The 21,747-nt window shown below is 44.7% G+C and overlaps 1 protein-coding gene across 1 annotated transcript; it reads right to left on the bottom strand.

The window, feature by feature from the left end:
• Window positions 1–61: 61 nt before the first annotated feature.
• RNF10 (ring finger protein 10) lies at window positions 62–21,649 on the bottom strand. Its single transcript, XM_054645781.2, has 17 exons — window positions 21,104–21,649; window positions 15,199–15,401; window positions 12,131–12,330; window positions 11,034–11,124; window positions 9,827–10,011; window positions 9,613–9,749; window positions 8,017–8,177; window positions 7,559–7,687; window positions 7,145–7,403; window positions 6,378–6,511; window positions 5,727–5,844; window positions 5,335–5,436; window positions 4,714–4,848; window positions 3,803–3,900; window positions 3,513–3,573; window positions 3,204–3,362; window positions 62–2,309 (listed from the first exon to the last, which is right to left on the bottom strand). Exons 1-17 carry the CDS (start codon window positions 21,261–21,263, stop codon window positions 2,233–2,235), a joined length of 2,409 nt encoding a protein of 802 aa, XP_054501756.2. The 5' UTR covers window positions 21,264–21,649; the 3' UTR covers window positions 62–2,232.
• Window positions 21,650–21,747: the final 98 nt, after the last annotated feature.

The raw sequence follows: 21,747 nt of genomic DNA, 5'->3' as shown, positions 1-21,747 counted from the left end.
AATGTATGGCAGAGTGCAAGACTCAACTCCATCCCCCCATTATAAAACTCATAGGTACAAGTACTGCTTAGATATTTATTAAGTTTACACCAATCAGTTACAGGAAAGTAGCATTGCTGGTATTATCTCGAATCCATAGGAAAACAAGATACAATGGAAGATGCTGTCCCTGTGGGGACAGCCCTGCAGCAGGGACAGCCTGCCTTGCCCACATCACTTCCCTTATCCTAGTGCCTGTGACATGTGGAGGTGAGTTACACCAGCTCCAGCTATTCTCTCTTCCCAATGCAAAGAAAAGTTGACTATAAATGTGCAGAGATAACAGAACACAACAGATACTGGTTAGACACTTAAGTATTGTTACTCCTGTTCCTTAGCTTAAAATGACTTGCTGTAACCACAGTTCACTGCATATTTGAATCTCTTAGTTGCTTTCTCTGCCCTCACCAATTGTTTTCCCATATGCATTTAAAGTGTTGACAGCAAGATGTGTTACACTGTCAAGTATCCTGTCTTAGTTTCTTTGCAGTCAGTCCCCTGACAAGCTGTCCTGTCTTTCATTGAGTGGGGTTAGTCGTGACCAAGCGTGAAGTCAAGCTGCTTTCAAAGAATGTCCTGCAGGTGTTTCCTCTATCCTCCTGCAGCAGTTGAAGTATTCTTTACCTCCCCCCTCTCCTGTTCTTTCTGGTTGACAGCCACATCTGATGGACTCTTTGGTACCAGCTTCCCATGAGGCACACACATGGAGCCTGCTGCTCTGAAATCAAGCACCCATGTACTGACAGCAGCTTTTTAAACAGGGACACAGCCACTGAGTACCAGTGGTGTTGGAATACCTGACTCCAGGTGCCTCAGACACACATTTCTTGCTCAGATCAGTGTCAGAGGGACAGAGCACACTGAAGCCTGGGCCACTGGGGCTGAAGACAACAGAAGACACTGTCAGTCTCCCTCCCTAAGTTCAGTGGTACTTTTTACCAGCGCCCTGCAATTAATTCTGCCAGCAGGAAGGTAAAATGTGCCCCTGTGCAATGTTCTAGGGCTCCAGGCTGCTGTGACAGTTCAGCTGCAGCACTGTGAGCGTGTGTGCGTTTGATTTATTGCAACTGTTGGCCTTGACTGGTACATTGCACCTAAAATTCATTTTATTCAACAAAATCCACACCACTTAACTCAGTAGCTCAAATCAAACCACAAGCAGTGCAGAATGTGACCACCCAAAGAAAGAGCAGGGAGGGGTCCAGAGGAGACATGTTCATAGCACAGATCAACTTAAATCCCAGAACCAAGCACATACAGGCCCTCAGCCCAGCACAAGAGAACCCCAGTTTCTTGCTGGGGTGTAAAAGTTATCTACAGACTTCAGCTATCAGTTGTGTTCTTCCAACTCAAGAGCAGCCAGTGTCAAACCATCATTCAGAGGGTTACCAGGAGCCCTAGAGGGGAGTGTTTATTCTAGATGATCAGGTTAAAAAAATGAGTAGCCCATGGTTGGCAAAAAACAAACAAAAAGTAGCAGCCTCACTCACCCACATTAAAACAGACCTGAACAACTGAGAGAAGTCAGGAGCGGTTCCTTCTACCACTAGTGCCATTTTGAAATACAAAAATCATCAAGCCACTTTAAAACTAAGTAGCCAATTTCTGCTTTACACTCACCTCAGCTTTTTATCTTTCCAAGCCAGGAGAACAGGAGGAATTCTTGCTCTTTAGAAAAAGAACAGATATAGCAGCTAACACTCTAAAGCCAATAAGCTGTTTTGCCTGTAACCAGTGCAGCCAAAACCAGTTTCTCAAGAGAGCAGTTTGACAGCTTTACTGCAACAGCACTACTGTCAGTCAGCTGGACTTCTGCCCATGAATAATTACAGGAAAATAAAGGTTCTCTGCCTTTTCTCTTGGGTAATATTGCAGTACTTTGGCAGTGCCACACACCTGTAAGGACTTTCACACTGCTTATCAGGCCCAAAGGACTGACTCAGCAACTAGAAGCCTTGGCAGATTTGTCTCTGGGTTGTTACTTCCAAAACTCTGTTTCAGTATAAATTCATTAAGCAGTTGGAATCAAAACATGTCACTTCAACATACACTATCATGGTTTCCTCCTGAAGCCCCTAGAAATCCTGGAAAAACAAGTTTAGGCTGTTCAAATTTAAATACTTAAACTATAGCAGCAAAACAAAGCAAAATTAAAAGAAAACCAGGAGAGGAAACTTCTCTTGAATAGCAGAATCACTTTGTGTGAACAACAGAGGTGCTGAACAATAGCTTCTGCTTCTGTTTCTTTCTTTTCTTGCCTCCCTTTTCCTCTGTGAAGAATTAAAATAATACTGTCATTCTTTTCATGGAACAGGAACATCACACAGAAATGATAAATGGTCTTCCCTGGCTTAAGTGGCTTCTACAGATCCACAACACTTACTACAAATTTAATGAACACCAGGTAGTTTAACAAAAAAATTACTGCAGATGAACTAAGGGAGACTCCATCACATCTGAAACACAATTATAAACATGTCTTAATGATTGTAAAGTTGCTGTTGCAACAGCAGACCCTGGGACTGCAGCGTGCAGCAGTTTGCCTTTCCAACAAGTATCACTTTGATAAGTGTCCAAAAAAACCACACGTGGAGCAGACACTTCACTGAAACTCCCAGGCCCTCCCATCCAACTGTCTCCATCATCCAGTGTAGTCTCCAAACAGAAGCCAAAGCTAAACATCAGAACTGAGCATTAAAAATAAATTTCACTAGCCAGCACCAGGTTTAAGTTCACCTCAATTTGTTTCACATTCCCTAATTTGAAATTTTAACTAGCAGTTACCTGGACATTTTGGTCAAACTGAAGTGGTAGTTCAGCAGCTCAGGTATTACAGTTTAGAAATGTATAACCTGAACTTCCTTAAGATAAAGCTTAATTTAGGTTCCAGTAGAGACACGGCCAACACAATTGTCAAAAGCCATCTCTGTCCTAACAGGATTCTTTGCTAGTTGGAGATCTCAGCTCTCACTAAGAGGCTGCTTTAGGCTGACAGAAGCCCTAGTCAAGCTGTTCAGAAACCACAACCTAACAATTTTCAGAACTGTTCTCTGGCCAATTTTTGGTCCCCAAAATTGCTGCTTTCACTTCTCCCAGAGGAAAAAGGGGAAATGCTCATTTTTTTCACTTCAGAAAGCTTTCCTGCCCTTCCCCCTGCCTTTTACCTGATAAATGATCAGCTGTGGACGGTTTGTCCAGTTTCAGGAGGGCTGCCTCAATAGCTTGGCTGAAGGAATTCTGGAAGCTGGGCACAGGTATCCGGTCAGAGCTGTCACTTTCTCCATCACTCTCTCCAGGCACAGGGAGTGCCAGAGTGTTCTCATCTGAAAGAGGGAAGGAGTGCAGAAGGCTGTATAAAACTTCCACCACACAAATGCCCCTCCACACTCCATATCCTTCTTTTGAAGTTACAAGATTTCTCACATTCAGGTGGATGGTAAAGAACCTGAAGTACTAATATCAAATTTTCTTACCTCTTGTCTTTGGAGCAGGTTTAGGCCACGTTTCTGGTTTTGCCTTTCCAACTCTCAACATCTATCAAAACAGTTGTAGGATATGATTAAATTCCACATACTTGAACAATCCTGCAGACCCCCTAAGTGGCAAGAAGATCTAGAAACCTCTTTTAAGCACTCAAACCTTATGATGTCTCCCTAACATTTATCCCACATTGTTTTTGTAGGGGAAGCAATTACAGTCTCAGCCTAATCCCCAACTAAAACACAGGAAATTCTGACAAGATTCACTCTTCTACATGGTTTACCTGGGCAAAGGAAGGGAAGGGAGACTCTTCTTCCAAGCTTCCACAGAGCAATGGGCTGACCTGGCTGGCAGCAGGTGACAGTGGAGTTGGAATAGACTCTACAGAGAAAGGAACTGAGAATTAAAGCCAGTTGCATTTGGCCAAGGCAGTCATTATGCTGCTTATCAGGATGTAACAGAAATAAAGTTTTATTATCCTATGTAATTACTCATTTTGATCTCATTGGTTCTATCCATAAGTCACACAGTGGGATCTCTGAAATTTCCTCAATCTTTTTATTTAAGGAAAATTTAAGTTTGCCTGTGGTTTTCTTTTGTTTGTTTTTTTTGTTTGCTTGAGGGGTTTTGTTTACTTATTTTGGAAAGCTGGGGCAGGGGGCTTTTTGTGGGTTTATTTTAGAATAATGTGTTCGAGAAGGTGGAGATGATAGAAAAAATGACAGTAGTGTTTTCCTGGTAAACAATTTTCTTCCCTTTCTGGGGCAATTGTTTCCTTTCTTCTGCCTTATGTAAAAGATGGGGTAACTACAGTGCAGATCTCATATTGTCAAGGTAGAGGCAGCAAAAAGCAGACAAAGGAACAGAATGTTTCTTAACCATGTCTGCCTTTTGTGTATTATCTCACAGGCAGCTTAGGAAAGAATCAGAATCACAGAATGGTTTGGGTTGGAAAGGACTTGAAGACCATCTCAATCCACCCCCCTGCCATGGGCAGGCACATGTTTCACTATCCCAGATTGCTCCAAGCCCCATCCAACTTCACCTTGAACACTTTCAGGGATGGAGCAGCTGAGCTTCTCTGAAAAGAAGCTGTCTTTGATCAATACTGAGAAAGTTTAGCATGATGACCTGAGCAACAGATCCCAAAAGAATGATCAAGAGCTAGATGTGATGTGTTTTTCCAGATCTCACCTGTCTGAGACACAGGGCTTCTGCCAAGAGGAGACTGACAGAAGCCCTGATGATCAGCGCTGGCAGTTTCTCCAGGGCAAGAGGTAAAAGCAGGGAACTGCTGCAGATTCTCCAGAGCAATATGGACCTCTGGATCTAGAAAGAGATTTTAAATTAAAGCACTACACAACGTGGGGGAGGACTGTCAATATGCAAGTCATTTCAGGAGTCTAGGAGGTGCCAACTCATTTCTTTCCACCCTCTATTTGGAGACCAGTACAAGTCCTGCTGCTGGATGGAAGCAGTTTCTGGGCCTTTTTTTGCTTTCTTCACTTTTCACTTTACATCGTGATTACTATAAAAACAGAGAGCTATGTACACCATGGAGATAACTGTGCCCTTGAATGCCCTCCATCCCTCCCAAAATGCACAAGTATGCAGCAATTGCATAACATCACTTAACATCCTGACTAAAACAGCTTATGCTTTTCATTACACAGACATTGTTCCTAATACTTTGTAATCTTGTTCTAAGTACACACTACAAACTACAGACCTCAGAGTTCACCCTGTAGCTCAAGAAATCAGCTCAGCAACCAAATATGACTGGAAATCCACCAGTTATGTGCCATCATGACTTACATTTGCCCTGTTTCTTGTTCTCTTCCATCTCAATCCTGCGTTCGCGCCGCCGTTCATCGCGAGCTTTCTTCTGCCGCAGACGCTTCCTCTTCTCAAGGTCATCTAGGAGCAATGCACAATGCTGGATATCAAAAAACCCACACCAATACTCTGGCAAGGGTTCCTCCAGCTCTGAGAACAACCTTATAACACATTAGTAACAAAATATGCTTACAAAAACATATGCTTTTCCAAGCAGTTGGGATTTTTTTATTCTTTTTGTAACTGCTGTCTATGAAACAGTGACTTGGGGCTGTTCTGTCCAGCAGCCACCAGACAGGTGGTGCAAGAGGAGTAAAGCTCTAAAGTATGTTCTTTTTTCTACTATTAAAGGGATAAGAACAACTACAAACCTGAGAACAACTCTAAAGTCTCCTTAGAGATGACAGGTGGCTTCAGAGCCAGTTCACAAATGCTGAACTCACAGGTGAGGGGCAAGTGACAGAGGTAGCGATGGCGCTGTCTTATATCCTGACAAAGAGAGAGTGATTTATCACCACAAGGACTAGAGGCAGCCATGGTGATGAACAGAAATAGAATGCACAATAGTCATCAAATCAAACAGAAAAAAAATAGCACCAGTGACACAATGGTTACTTTAAAAACTACAAACACATGACGGATGCCCTGAGTCAGAATCAAATGTTCCAAGATCTCCACCAGCTACATCATAATCAGACTTGGATGCAGTTACATCAGCTTGCTTACTGATTTTCATGTCTTCCTCCCTTCTCACTCACATCACTGGAATAAATTCTGCAATACCAGACTTGCAACATGATTATTTTTGTACTGGACCTTCCAGGAAAAAAAAAAATCTATACTGTAGCCTACTTATCAAAAGCAACATAAGGCCCAGCACGTTCCACAGAAGCCCTTCAGAGATTAGCATCCCTACCCATTCATACTTATTATTTCTTACTACTGAGGTGAATCAAGTCTCCTCTACGATGACCAACCTGCTCAAACAAGGCCCTTAATTAGTAAGAAGATAAAATAACTACCTCTGTCATGGAGTAGCCAGTTATCTCCACCACAGCTGCAGTTATCTTCTCTGGACTCTTCTCCAAGCTGCCATACTCACGCACAAGGCAGCGAACATTCACAGGGTGAAGGTACATGCACTGCCCATCCTCCGCTGAAAGGCAACACATCTGTCACATTCACATTTTCTGAAAAACCCCTTTGCCCAGGATTTTTCTCCTGGGAAGCTGAGAAGCCTCAGAGAAAAAGGAAAACAATAATTATCTGATTTGCTTCTCCTGTGTTTTGCTCTTTTGGAATGTGTTTGGAGATTGTTTCATTGGTTTCTGCTGTGAATTATTTTGACTCTTTAGCCAACCAGTGCCAAGTTGTGTCAGGACTGTGGAGAGAGAGTCACGAGTTTTCACTACTATCATTTAGCCTTCTGTAAGTATCCTTTCTGTATTCTCTTTAGTATAGCTTAGTATAGCATTCTTTAATATAATATAGTATCATAAATAATAAATTAGCCTTCTCAGAACATGGAGTTAGATTCATCATTCCTTCCTGCCACGAGGGCACCCCACAAATACAATACACATCATCATCACTCCTTCCTTGCCTGTTCATTTTCAGTACCCTTCTCCCCACCTCAGGACATCCTCCACGAATAAAATTAAAGCTCCTTTCTGAGTTCCTGTAGGACTTTTATTTCACAGGGGTTAGCTGCATCTAATGAAGTAACAAACACATTCCTCAAGGAGGGCCCCAAAGGAGGCATTTCTGCCAAAGATTTCATTGCACTGACCTTGATAAAAATAGTAAAAAGGAGAGTTGCCAAGATGTCCACTGCTAACTGTATCTTTAGATTCTTGGCAGCTTGTTTCAGCTGGATTTGGCTCCTCTACAGTGTTCATAACAGGTTCCCCTACAGTGTCCACCTCAGGTACTTCCTCCTCATCCAGCACTGCCTCTTCTACTTCCACAGGAGGTGAAAAGGAACTTGCCAGGTCAGAGGAAGGCTCCACAAGCTCCTCATCAAATGCAGAGAGATATTCCACATCACACTACCACAGCAGAGAGTATAGAGTTAGTACCACACCACCTACTTCAAAGATTATCATCTCTGCAAAAATCTTTGGCACGAGCTCCCCACACACTGCAGTGTGAGGTGCCAGAATTAAGTGTTAACAGGATCTGCTAGAGCAGATTTGTCACCCACCTTTTTCTCTTGGGAAACAGCAGGCTCCACAGCTTTGGAGCTTTCTAGGACCAATTCTTCCACAGCTGCACTGATTCCAGCAATGCCATTGTTTTTATCCTGGTCAGCAGACAGGGCTGTTTCTCGCTCCTGGAGATCATCCAAAGGGATCAAGTTTCAATTTGCCCTTTAAGCCAGGAGACCACCCCTATAGTTATTTTTAGCCTTGCTCTGGCATTCCTTTACTGGAATACCATCCTATAAAAACCATTCTGCTGTGTTATCCTGAACACCACATCAGATACCTGGGGCCCAAAGGCTACAGTCTCCTCCAAGGTGTACAATGCTACTCCAGCATCAAACACCAGCAATTTGCTAGAGACCAGAATAATCACCCACCACCATCCATACAGCAGAACAAGGGTGCTCTGCAAACTCTTAAAAAACAAGCTACCAGAAGGCTCCCAAGAGGTTGTTACCTTCAGCTCCTGGATAGCTGCCTCAATGAAACAGGCTTCTGGGGTGTGTTTTTCTTCCTCATACTGTTTCAGTAATGCTGCTTTCTCCTCCAGGATCACCAGCTGCAAGACCTGCTCCCTGGATGCCAGAAGCAGCTTTGAATACTGACTGTGCTGGTCATCTGCACAGAAGGAGCACCAAATCATTAATATCTGCATGTAGAGCCACCAGTTTGGAGTGCTGCTTCTTCTGAAGTTTGTTACTGCTCACTTTTGGGAGTTAATCCCTCAAGGCAGACAACACTCAGCAAGAGTTTGATACAGACTCCACAAATTACCATTGTATCACAAGCTGGTGTCACATAGCTGCTCTGACACCTCCCCCACACAGCAGCTCATCTGCCACTTCACCATTGAGTTGCTACACATCAGTAGAAATGAAGCCTAAACTTCCACACTGTAGGAGCATCACCTTTGAGAAGCCTTGAGGGCGTCAAAGCTTCCTGAAACAATGCAGTCTGCAGCTTCTTCCTCTTCTCTCAAAAATACTGCTGCTGGAAATTTCTGCAAAGCCACCTTGGCTTGGCTCAAACTAGCTCATAAGCCCATATGTATTAAAAATCCATATAAAACATCATTATGAGGTTTTTACAAGATGCACAGCAAAAATAGTAAAATAAAGAATTGCTGTTGCTTTACAGCAACCACAGCATCCCATGTTAACACAATCCCTATATTCACTGCTCCCCAAGGGTCCAACCTTGTCTACAGACAGACACCAAGTTAACGGTGAGTTTCCTGGCTTTAGAGTGTTCTCAAATCCCATATTTGTTCTTTTGTTTGTTTTATGAAAATACTTAAAGTCCCCTACTTTCAAATACTGAGAAATATGTAAGAAAGACCACAGCCTGCATGCTGGATATCCATCACATGTTGGAAGACTTCTTCCAGAGAGTTTAAATGCATGCAGCCTTTCCTAAATGTGACTGCAAAATGAAGTGAGCCAAGACAGCCCACAAAGCAGCAATGTTCAGTAAAATTATTTCTTTAGTCACAAAATTTTTGCTATACTAACATATAAGATGATGATGAGTTAGTCACACTCTTAACTGGAGAAAACTGAAGATGTCAGGCAACAGATGTTTGGAATAAGGTTTGCAATAATTTTGATTATTTCCCCATAGCATTCACTGACTTCAGTTGGTAAGTGAAGATGATGAAAACCTTGTTGAAGATTACAGCCTTGAAATAGTTTAGAGACAGAGACAGTTATTTTTGTGAAGCTGTATAATGAGTCAGGAGGAAAAATGTTAAGGACACTGAAGAGCCAATAAAAGCAGTAAGAGTCACACCAATGACTGCAGGATACAAAGGACACATCAAACTATAAGCAGTGACTGTGAAAGCAGGAGTCTGAGTTCAGTCACTTGAAGGGACACAGCACACAAGTTAAAGCCTTTACAGAAAAACAATATGAGTAGAAATGGTTAATATGTGGTCATCAAGCTTTTCTGCTGCTAAATTCCACATTTTGCAGCCAGGGTCGATTGTCTCTACACAAATCCTGGCCCACAGTCAGGAACAGGATTCCAACCACCAGGACTGAGATACACTCACCTCTGATGTAAACAGGCTGAACCACATTCATCCACTGGGATTTGGGCAGTGCTACCAGTACACCTTTCTCTCTCCTCATGAGTTGCATTGTAATGGTGTCACCAATTGCATACTGACGTGTTTCCATAGCAACAACACTGCAATGTACGGAGGAGGTTAGCAGTGTAAAAATAACATTGCAAAAAGATGCATGATTTAATTAATATCATCTCACCTCTTGAGATCCTTCTTATGGACAGAGCCATAACAAATAGGACACTTACTCCAGGTCTTCTCACTCAAGGAGAGATAGTGAAGGATACATGCCCAGCAGAAGATGTGCCCACAGCGAGTGATCTTGGCAGCAGTGGGTGGGTACAGACATATGGGGCAAGAGGGCACTTCATGGCTACAGATTCGCTGAAATGGCACATGAGAAGAACAGTACAAGACTCAGAAATCAGTTCCTGGGATCCAGAATAAGCCACCTGTAAGATCTACTCTAATATATTATCTTCCAGCTCTTTAGGCTCTGTTTATTTACCAAGAAATTAGTGCACTGTGAACTAACACCTTCAGACTGCACATGGGATAACCTTCTAAGCAACCCATCTTATATCTTATGTCTTATTTCTACTCTAATGACATTAAAAAGTGAGTCTTATGTTTCCCCTCAGGTATTCATCATCTCTGAGAGTTAGCAGCATCCCCATCATGTGAATTCAGACAGTGAGAAGGCAAGCAAGCTCTGTGGCCTCTCCCACGAGCAGACTTGTGGAGCCCTGTGTAACTGTGAGACTGAACTTACCCACTTCCATCAACATGCTAGGTCTAGTCAGACACTTTGGTAGCTTCCCTGTGTGGCAGAGACATAACTGCCAAGCAAGCACCTAGATTTTTCAGCTCTCTTGTAGTGACAGGTAACAGTAAGCCTACCTCCTCTCCACCTACACCATGCACCAGACTGTCTTGGCAGATATAAATTGCTGCTTGAGGCAACCCAAAACTTCTGACCACAATTCCCAAGAGATTTTCCATTTTGTTGCTAGGCAAGATAGGCCACCTATGCACAGAATAATTCTTCAAAATTCTACGCTCTAGTCCTCTTCTGTGGACTCATGCCCAAGTTTTCTGTTAATATCTCGATCACAAGGACTCTGTCTACAGAATGTCAGATACTATTTTTGATGAGCTCCCATCTGCGAAAGCAAGAAGAAGCTGCTAATTTTCCTAATAGATTTTAGCACTTCTCTTTTCCTGTCATGAAAGTATTTCATAATTCATTCCATGACAGATCTTTCCCAGTATTGTGGGAGTGACAGAAAAGGCCTCAACTCAAAAACAGATGAGTTTTATGTAACATCACAGAGGGAAAGAGGTAGTTAAAGACAGGTTGAGGTTCTTAAGAGGGGAAAAAAAAAATCTAGCCCATCACAACTGACCACTTGCTCCACAAAGTCCCAGTTGACCAAGGTATCTGGATCAGCAAAGTGGACTGTGTAGTCCTGTTCTTCAGAGACAACAAACTGGCAGCTGGGGAAAGGCAAAGAGACAGATGATCCACTCAGTTGTTTCTAAAAACTTTTTGAGAACTATCCTATAGGATTCTCTCAGCTTCTTCTTTGTCCAGCAGCAAACTGCTGGATGCAGTCAGTAACTTCTATCAACAAGAAATCAAGAGTTCAGTTCACACTCAGATTTTTCAGGATACAGGTGTGTCTAATTTCAGTTAGACACAACATCACACACTAAGTACAGAATGAGCCAGGCAGACTGGTTTTCCAGAAACGTGTAGGAAACAGTCAGCTGCAATGGGGATCTATTAAAAAACAGGGAATCCACAAGGGGAAAAATCCTGTCACAAAAACTACAGCTACTGGGGTTCCTGCAAATAGACTTCACTACAATAAGCCACAAAACATTATGGAGAAATCAGAAGCATCAATGCTGAAAATACTTTTTATCGTTAATATTATCAGAGATAGGATGTCCTGAACACACTTCATATTCTGGGGAAATTTCCAGTCAAAAAGGAATTCTGCTGCTAGGTTACTATATTGATCATCATTTGGGTTATACTACATACTCTGGGGCCCATAAAATAACCAGCATTTTAAGAACTAAGGCCCATATAAGTAATTGCCTTTGGGACTTAAAAATTCAGATTAACTTTCATCTAGCAACTGCTATGACTTCTATCTCAACAAAGCAACTTCTGGAAAAAACCACCATCTTCTATAAAGAACTATACAGATATTCCCAAATAGGAGTGTCGTGTCCCAAAGCCGTGCTTGAAAATTTGAGCAGAAGATTTTTGTTTGTATCTAAAGGACTCACTCCAACAGATACCTCTGCAAATAGGCAAAGACAACATCCCTTTAAAATATAGTCATTACCACTAAAAACACTACAGAAAGGTAATTTCATCCTGGAAAAGACAAGACAATGAGTCAAGCCCAAACACAATTCCCTGGCTTGTCACCCCTTACAGCTCCATGTCTCTGTAGAAGTCTAAGAGCCCCGTGGATCTCCCACTCACTTGGCCTGCAGGAAGAGCTCCTTGTTGAATGGTTTATGTCCCCACTTGTTCCTTTTCCCCCAGTTGCCATGTCCATTCCCATCAAAATGTCCTGCTTGGCCACGGGGTTCAAAGGTGAAGTTCAGTAAGTGGTTCAGATTAATCTTCTTGGGACCAGAGAACTGGGCAGGGCTGAACTCTGCCCGTTGAGCCTCTGCTACCTAAGAGAGAACAGCACTGGTTAGAAATTGCTGGAGTTCACAGCAAAGCCATCAGTACAGGTGGACATCCAGGCCCCATCCGTGACAGCACACAGCACATGCAGCATCTCCTCACTCACCTCCTCCCATCCCTGTTCTGTAAATCAAGTAGTGCTGTGTTAGAAATGCATGAGAACCTGAAGTCAGAACTCAGGGCTCTGACCCCACACTGAGCAAAAGAAGGAGAGAGTTAAAGCAATCACAAAGACATGTAAAAGGTGGCAAAACACAGTCAAGAAGAAGTTGCTCAAATCCTGACAATACCCTTTTACTAGACAGTAATACAAGCCTGATTACTGACTGCACGGGCTGTACTTGTTTTGGTTAGTTTTCATGTAATGAAGCAACAAATCAAAATTCAGCAGAGGCAGCAGGTGAATTTTCAGCCAGTGATCTGGGTGAGAAGTGCTGCTCATCCACCAACACTGAAAAACCAGAGTATCAGTTAAAGCCTACAAACACTCTACAGTACTTAGAGCCACATCAGCACAAAAGCCTCAATCTGGTTTTACCTTGCCAACACAATTACTTTTGCAATACCACTATCACCTGTAAATTTGTGCCCCTGAGTTGGTTGGACACATTCAATCTTCAGAGGGCAAACTTTGGCCTGTTTAGAAGATTGGTTGGCAGAGTCCCTTGGAAGGCAGTGCTGAAGGGCAAAAGAGTCCAAAATACTGGACATACTTCAAGCAATCTTAAAGGCACAGGAACACACTGTCCTCTTGTGCCAAAAAATGAGGGAAGACCAGCCTGGCTCAACAGAGAGTTTTAAATGGAACTCAGGAAAAAAAGGAATTTATGACCTGAGGAAGACAGGATGGGAACTCAACAGGACTACAAGAATGTCATGAGGTTGTGCAGGGAAAGAAGTGAAGGGCCACAGCCTGACTAGAACTTAATCTGGCCACTGCTGTAAAAGACAAAAAGATGCTTCCATAAATACATCAGCTACAAAAAGAGAGCCAAAGAAAATTCCCATGCTTTACTGGATGCAGAAGGAAGCAGTGGCAAAGGGTGAGGAAAAGGCTGAGGTACTTAATGCCTTCTTTCCCTCAGCCTTTAATAGTAAGGCCAGTTGACCTCAGGGTCCCCAGTCCCCTGAGCTGGAAGACTGGGACAAGGAGCAGAATGAAGCCCACACTCCAGAGAAACAGAGAGTGCCCTGCTGTGCCACCCAGACACCCCCAAGCCCATGGGGCTGGATGGGATCCACCCACAGGGAGGGAGGGAGGGAGCTGGCAGCAGTGATCAGCATTTACCAGCAGCCCCAGCAAACTGGGAGGTCCCAGCTGACTGGAAGTCACCAAATGTGACACACACCTACAAGAAGGGCTGGAAGGAGGATGTGGGGAATTACAGGCCTGTCAGTCTGACCTCTGTGATGGGCAAGGTTATGGAGGAGATTATTCTTCAAGCCATCACAAAGAGTGTACAGGACAACCAGGGACCAGGCCCAGCCAAGGAGGGTTTATGAAAGGCAGGTTCTGCTTGACTAACCTGATCTCCTCCTATGACAAGGTGACACAGTGTATGAGGGAAAAGCTGTGGATGCTGTCTGCCTGGACCTTAGAAAAGCCTTTGGCAGTTTCTCAGAGCATTCTCCTGAAGAACCTGGCTGCCCATGCCTTGGATAAGCAAACCACTGCAAGTAAAAACCTGTCTGGATGGCTGGGCCCTGGGGACAGAGGGTGACATCCAGCTGGGGCCCCCATGAGTGGGATTCCCAGGAGCTCAGTATTTGGGCCAGTCCTGTTTAATGTCTTTATCAATGATCTGGACAAGGGGATTGAGGGCACTCTGTGCAAGTTCACAGATGACACCAAGCTGGGTGGGAATGCAGATCTGCTGGAGGACAGGAAGGCTCTGCAGAGGATCTGGACAGGCTGCACTGATGGGTCAAGGCCAAGGGTGCAAGGTTCAACAACATCAAGTGCCAGGTCCTACACCTGGGTCACAACAGCCCCTTGGAATGCTCCAGGCCTGGGAAAGAGCAGCTGGAAAAGAGCATCAGGAAAAGACCTGGGGGTGTTGGCAAACAGCAGCTGAACATGAACCAGGTGGGCAAGGCAGCCAGTGGCACCTGGGCTGTACTGAAAACAGCGTGGCCAGCAGGGACAGGGCAGTGAAACTGTATCACTGTATATTTTCACAAAGGACCCCTGTCACGTGTACATGGCCTGTCTTGGCACCCATTCCTCAGATGGCATTTTTTCTTAGAGCAGAGCTGTCACTGTGATATTTTATGAAAATCCTTTTGCTAGGATTTTTCTCCTGAGAAGCCTCAGAAAAGAATGTAAACAATAACTATCTGATGGCTGTGGGATGTGGTCTGGAGATGGTTTACCAACAGGTGCATCTTTGATTGGTCTCATGTGGATTGTTTTTACTTGATGACCAATCATGGTCCAGCTGTGTCAAGGCTCCGAGTCTGTCACAGGCTTTTTACTATCATTCTTTGCTAGCCTTCTGATGGCTCCTTTTTTTTTTCTTTAGTATACTTTTAGTATATAGTTTTCTATTAATATAATATCATAAAATAATAAATCAGCCTTCTGAAACATGGAGTCAAGATTCTCATCTCTTCCCTTGTCCTGGGAACCCTCAAACACCACCACACAGAGCAAAGAACTGTAGTTGCCACTCCTCTGTAGTTGCCAAGTTGCTCTGCTCACACTCCCTCTGGCACCTCAACAATGTTAGCACCTCTTATCACTCTCACCCTTCCCAACCCAGGAACTGAACACAGCAGACCTATCTAGGCAGGTCAGGGTGATCCTCTCATCCCAAGAGAGGAGGCCTTGGGAGTCAGGGCATTACACTTCTCACCTCATCTCGTCTTCCACCATTAGAAGAGCTAAAAGATTTCCCACTTCCGCCGCTGCCTCCCCTTTGAGGGGGCATCTTGTTAAAAGCTTTGCTTTTCTGTGAATTGGAGCGACGGGACTGAAAGGAAAAGTTCTCATTTTTGGAATATGAAGTTTCTCTTTTTCGATTATAACGCTGTTTGGATCCACTGGCATTCTTTCCATCTAAAAGGAAAAGAAAAGAAGAATCAGATCAGCAGCCTCAGAGTTGGCCCCAAGTACTGCACCTCAGCTAAATTCACCTCAGAGATGAGCTCACCTCAGCCACTATCTTAAGAGTAGTGTTTATCAGGACACTAAATCCCCCAGCAACCCAAACCACTTAATTCCCATCATTGTCCAAAGAGCTGGTCAAAGAGTTTAAAAGAAAGTATTTGCTGTGCTCTACATTTTATAAAAAAGTTGAATTTCTTTTTTTCAGATTCGCAATTGCCACCACCTAATACTAGTGTGTGACCTGGTACATTAAGCTATAAACATTAACATCACATGCCACATATTCATACCCCATTATAAGGACTGACAACAACTAGTTATTTACTTTCATTTAATTTGCCTAAAACACACCATTTATCATATTTATCACACATAAAATACACTGTATAAATACAGTGCTGCCTGAGTTTTTCTTGAAGGCTTCCGTTGCCTGTTTTCAATCACTTCTGCACTTTTTGCTTAAAAGATCCCAGCAGATCTAATTCTGTTTTAAAAATACTTTTATGTTATCAGGCCAAAAAATGCTAATTGATCTTGAAGCACAAACCAAATGCTTTGTGGCCTTGCAGGGCACATACCTAAGATCTAAGTACAAAGTCCACCAACCTATGCAACAACAACTGTCTGCCAAAAACTGCACTTGGCACACCACTGACCCTAACACAGGACACAGTGGTGAAGCACAAAGCAAAAAACTGCAGGAATAAAGAGCAGAAAAGTCAATCCAGCCTTGAGAAGGGTGTTCTGTGCCTCAACAGCTGCTAAATCAAACTGCTAGAACAAAGTTAATACTATGAAAGCATTTCCAATAGTCTTAACACAAGATCAGAGCTGCCCAAGCACACAACAGGCTGTGGGTGCTTAACCCGGCACTTCCACCACCTGCCCCAAGTTTTATTTGTAGCAGAGTATGGTGATAAGCTCAGAAACAAAACTCCTCAGGCCCAACAAGTCATCTACCCACAGCAGCCAGCCCCAAAGTCACTCTGGATACTCAGTAAACATTACACAAACAGCAACAACTCACACAATATCTAGTTGCAGTTTATAAAAGCCTATTAGTTCCCCTATTCCCACTTTGCAGTCTTCCTCCCCACCCCTTAACATAAATCTTACATGGCAGGCAAACACATCACTGTGATTCAGGATCACATTTCTCATATGGGCAGTTTCATTACCAGTGCTCCCAATTTTTCCCTTTCCCAGCACCACTTCCCATCGACCCAAGCATTTAAAACAGCTGGAATGGCATCATCCACATGAAGTATCTTTTGTTGTTGTTGTTGTTTTTTGAAGTTTTTTCTTCCACCTGCATCGCCCAGAAAAAGTGAGCTGAGAACAGCATGGTTTGTGTGTTATTGTGTATCACTGAGGACCCAACCTCTAAAGAATAAATTAAGCAATAAAAGTGGCTGGACCAGGTTCTGTGCTGGTCTGCTGTTTCTTGCACTTGTCAGACTTCTCTGGCTGCAGTGACAGCTAAAACAGGACACTGTCATTACTTTCACACGATGCACGATGTGACAGGCCCATATTGCAGACAAACTTCATCATCAGAATTGGTAATTTACTCTGCTATTCAAAAGGCTGATCCTTTAATTCAGAATTAAACCAACTCTGTCAGAACCACAGCTGCGTAAGTTAAACACATGCCTGCAGAGCTGGCAGTGCTTTAATGCACATCAGGCTAAAAGGACATGGCTTGAGTGTTATCAGGAAAAAACACACCAGAAGCTGCCAAGCACTGAGGGTGTGACCAGGTCTGGCTGAATGATTAGACTGACCTTTTTTGAGAATGTTTGTAGGGAAGAAGGAATAACCAACACCTCAAGAGTCTCTGGTAAATAATTAAGCAGTTTAGACTACTCCTTCATTTACTCAGGAGCAGAACTTGTCAGCTTAGAGCTCAGCCACCCTCTTCTATCTGTAATTTCAGCAAATGCACTAGAGGGGCACCACTTTGCAGTTTTTCTGCCATCTTCAAATGGTGAAAAGAAACAACTCAAAAAAGTCAGTCTAAAGTGGGTGTTTACAAGTCCCTGAACACGGAACAGCTCAGCCCTGGAGCTGACAGAAGAATCTCCAGCCACTTAAAGTTTTAATCGAGTTACTCACCACCAGCTTTGTCAGTCAGATGGTTTACACACATTCTTCTCATACTATGGGTCCTTTTAAGGCACCTCCTAGAGCCTTTGGGAGTTACTTCAGTGACTCTCACATTTTATAAGAAAGAACTCCACTTGTGCCTTTTTTAAAAGGACCCTACAACAGTCTAACAATGCTTCACACCTGATTTTACAGATGGGCAGTTTCACCTCCCCACCACCAGAATAACTGACCTCAGCAGAAGCCTGGTCCATCAGAGCAGTAACGAAATTGGTCAGCAGACAGCCAGGAGCTTGGAGAATGCATCTGCACATGGAACAGCTTTTTCCTACCCCAAACTAAGCAATGCTGTCCCTTCCAACCTTTCCAGCATGCCACACGTCAGGCAGCTCTCTGCTTTCTATCATCCATCCCAGCACTCCCACAAAGGGCAGGACAGGAGAGGCTGCACTCTGGCACAGAGAAAAGTGGAAGATTGCCATCCTCTCTTGTGAAAACCCAGTTTTAAGCAGGGTAAGTTTGGATTTGGTAGTTTCTTGTCTTGGCAAATGAGGAGTTAGCAACAGCCAGAGTGTGCAGGTGAGGTATTCACTCTTCACTCAGGTCCTCAGTTAGTCCTTTTGCTGTTTTCATGGCACCCAACCTATACATATATATATGTATATAATTTATGTGGATTTATCTACCCATTCACACTCCAAGAGACTTATAAAAAATGCTGCCTGTATAATTTAAAAACACTAGCAATAAAACTGTTCTGGCATTCTGGAGCAAGCCCTGAGATTTGTGGTTTCTCCTGCTGCTCGAGGACCTGTATCTCCAAAGATCCAGAGAGGGGAGATGAAGCTCACAGCATTAGAAGCAGCTGCAGGTGACCACTTGCTCACTGGAGCTGCAATACTGGCTTGCTGCTGGGGTGAGAACTGCTGTTTCCTTCCACCTTTTCCCCCCTCTTTTCTGCTGAGCTGTGCTGAAGCCAGCAGCATTGCATAAGGGGTCTGGATCACACTAAAGCCACAGGGTGGTTTCATGAAAACACACTGGGGCCACTGCTGCTGCCAAGGCAAACACCCCAGTGAGCAGGAGGTGACTGAGCTCTCACAGCCCAGCCAAGCAGGCTCTCCCTGGGTGTGATAAGGCCCAGGAAGGTTTGTGACAGCTAACACTGTCCATCAGCTCCACAGGACTGCAGAGAACCCCAACAAGCCTATTGTGCCTTAGCTACTTCATCCCACTCTGATTGGATGTGATTCCTGTTGGCACACTAATACAACATAAAGAAACTTTTCTGTTAGAAACTTTCAGTTTAATTTAGTCTCTGAGGTCAAATTTGAAAGATAGGAGGAATCAAACTTCCACAAATACATGGGAATACAGTACTCTATTTAGCCAATTTCCAGCTGCACTACAAGAGAAACAGAAGCTACCATAAGGGCTCAGGAATATGCATTTCTTTACTTCCTCAGCTGGACAGTTACAGCAGGTAACTTTGGAAAGCATCAAATGGCAAGTGCTTGACTGGATTTAACCCAGTGACCATCTGAGGAAGGTCTGTGGTGCATAGGATTACCTTCCATTTCAGAGGAGATGCAAGATTTCCTGAACACATCCTATACCTGTATATTCATATATATGTATATATATAAAATATGTTCTTATTATATATAGCCTATATATATTCATACATCTGTCTTTTAAGGGGTGCACCACATGAGCTACAAGGACAGTGATAAGGAGCTCCAGAAACAGATTACATATGGTGACATGCCAGTGTCCTACAGCCAACAGCTATGAAAACATAGCTACAGTTTTGCCCAGCTGCATCCTGTGTAGTTGTTTGCCCTAATTTCATCAAGGGAATCTTTTTGTTTTAGTTTTCAGTACCCTCCAGTTAAGATATTCCTAAATAAACTTCTATGAAAAGAGATTCTAATTTGTCCGGCTCTCTTTGATGCCCTGTAAAGGAAGCAACTCATCCCTCTGCCCTCCACTGTAGTTTGGAAACAAGTATCACTGAAGTGGAATTGCGCTATGACAAAATTTTCCTCTGTTTTATTTAAAAAAAAGAGGTCTTAAAAAGCTTTGGTGGTTATTGAATTAAAAGTTTTGGAGTAGAAGAGAACAATCATCAGGATTCCTTTCCCCACTGCTCCTGTGCTACCAGTGCCATTATTCAAACCTGTGAAAGGTGACATTCCACAAAAATCCTTTAACATTTTTATTCTGGGCTAGAACAACAGGCCTTTTACATCCTTCCTCAGTCCAGATACTGTGTCTTCTACAGGAAGGGATACCAGCAAAGCACAAATCATCTTAACCCCTTCCTGAAGGACGTTTGTATTCTGTGAACAGTCCTCCACAGAGCATCACACACCACTACAAAAGAGGCTGGAGTGCGGAGGTGTCTCTTGGCAAGACAGGGACAGAAAAAGCTCTTCTTAAAAAGACTTCCAAGTGTTTGAATTCGAAGTTAAAATTTCGTTTTAATTGCACGGTTATACCATAACCTGGGGAGCTGTGGTTGAGTCACCTCCCATGTCCCACTTCTGTCAATCCTGGGGAAGGCCAATTAATACAGGAGAAGAGCAGGTAATACTTGGTTACCCAGGAAATGACCATGCTTAGAAGGTCCAAAAAGGAGTCAACAAACACCTCCAAGATACCTATTTTGTTAACCCTCTGGAGTGCAATGCTGCCTTCTCAGAGGCCTCAAGTAATACAGCTGAAACAAACCACTGAGGAGGAAGGAAATTAGTACAGCAATGGTGGTGTAGCAACCTGTTGACACTCCCTCATATACTTCAGGAGTAAAATCACCAAGTTTAATCACTACTGCCCCATTTCTAGGTTTTAGGGGAAAAAATAAAAAAAGGAAAAAAAAAAAAAGGTTGTCAAGAACACTCATACACTCACTCTCTTCCTAAACAAGTTTAGAGCTATGTGGGCTTAGGTATTACCTTGAAATGATGACAGGAACCACACTGGCTTCTGACAAACTGCTCTGTCAGCAGAAGCAGCTGTTTGCAATCCCAGGTGAGACACTTTGGGTTGAACGCCAGATGAGCAAACAACAGCCAGCAAACCCTGAGCTCCCCCAAAGCAGGAGGTCACTGAAACACCGGGGCAAGGGGAACGCTGTGTACGGATACCAGACCCCCTCGGTGAGGTGTAACAGCACAGGTACAAGATAAAGTTAAGGGCTCTATTCACAGGCACTGGGGAATGTATGTTCCTCCTATAGCACCGGGGCATTAGCGCTCAAGCTGCTTACTCCAATACTAACGAAGATAAAGCATTAATCCTTAAGGGAAGAGGAGAGTAGGAATCCCAGCTCGCCAAACAGCGAGCAGAGCCGGAACAGGAAGGAAAAAGAAATCAAAAACAGGCAGTGACCTGAAACGCCGCCTATGAAACGCAGCTGAGACACAAACAACCCGGCACGGCGAAGTTCAGCTTCGGCACAAGCCCGAGGGCGGCACAAGGCCCCTGTCCCCGCAGCCCCCCACTGACCCCCGCTCCCCGCGGAGCCCCCGCCCCGCTCTCACCGCCTTTGGGCTTAGACTCCCCCGCGGCGGGCCCGGCCGAGGCGGAGCGCGGCTGCTGCCCTTTGCTGCCGGCCGAGGATCCGGGCGCACCGGAGCCGCAGGGGCTGCTCTTGTCCATGGCGGGGGCGGCGGGGGTCGCGCCGGGCGGGCTCTGCAGCATCAACGGGCGCCCCGGGCGAGCGGCGGCCCTGGGCGGGGGGGCACGACGGGCGCTGGCGGAGCCGGCGGGGGCCCAGGCTCATGGCCCGCGGGGGCGACCGGCGGGGGCGGCGCAGCGCGGACTCGGCCTCCTTCATGGCGACATCTTCTCGCTGCTCCGCTCGAACCGGGGAAGGCCGCGGGAGGCCGGGCCGGGCCTGCGGGGCTCCGGGCGCGGGGGAAAGGAGAGCTGCTCACGGAGCCCCGCGGGGCCCGGCGCTGCTGCCGCCCGAGGGGTCGGCACCACCCCGCCACCCACCGGCTGCTCGGCGCCGCACCGGCCCCGGCTCGGCCGCCGCTGCCCCGTAATGGCGACGAGTCGCCCGCAGCAGTGGCCAGACCCGGATGCAGCCTGTCCGGGCGGGCCCCCGGGCATGACGGGATTTGTAGTCCTGGGCCGCGCGGGGCGCGCCGGGAGCCGGGGCCGGGCCTGCACCGAGCCCGGA

This window comes from Agelaius phoeniceus, chromosome 18 (genome assembly GCF_051311805.1).
Source record: "Agelaius phoeniceus isolate bAgePho1 chromosome 18, bAgePho1.hap1, whole genome shotgun sequence".
In the NCBI taxonomy this organism is placed as follows: domain Eukaryota; kingdom Metazoa; phylum Chordata; class Aves; order Passeriformes; family Icteridae; genus Agelaius; species Agelaius phoeniceus.
The sequence above is the reverse complement of the archived record's forward strand: the minus strand, read 5'-3'. Positions and strand labels throughout refer to the sequence as shown.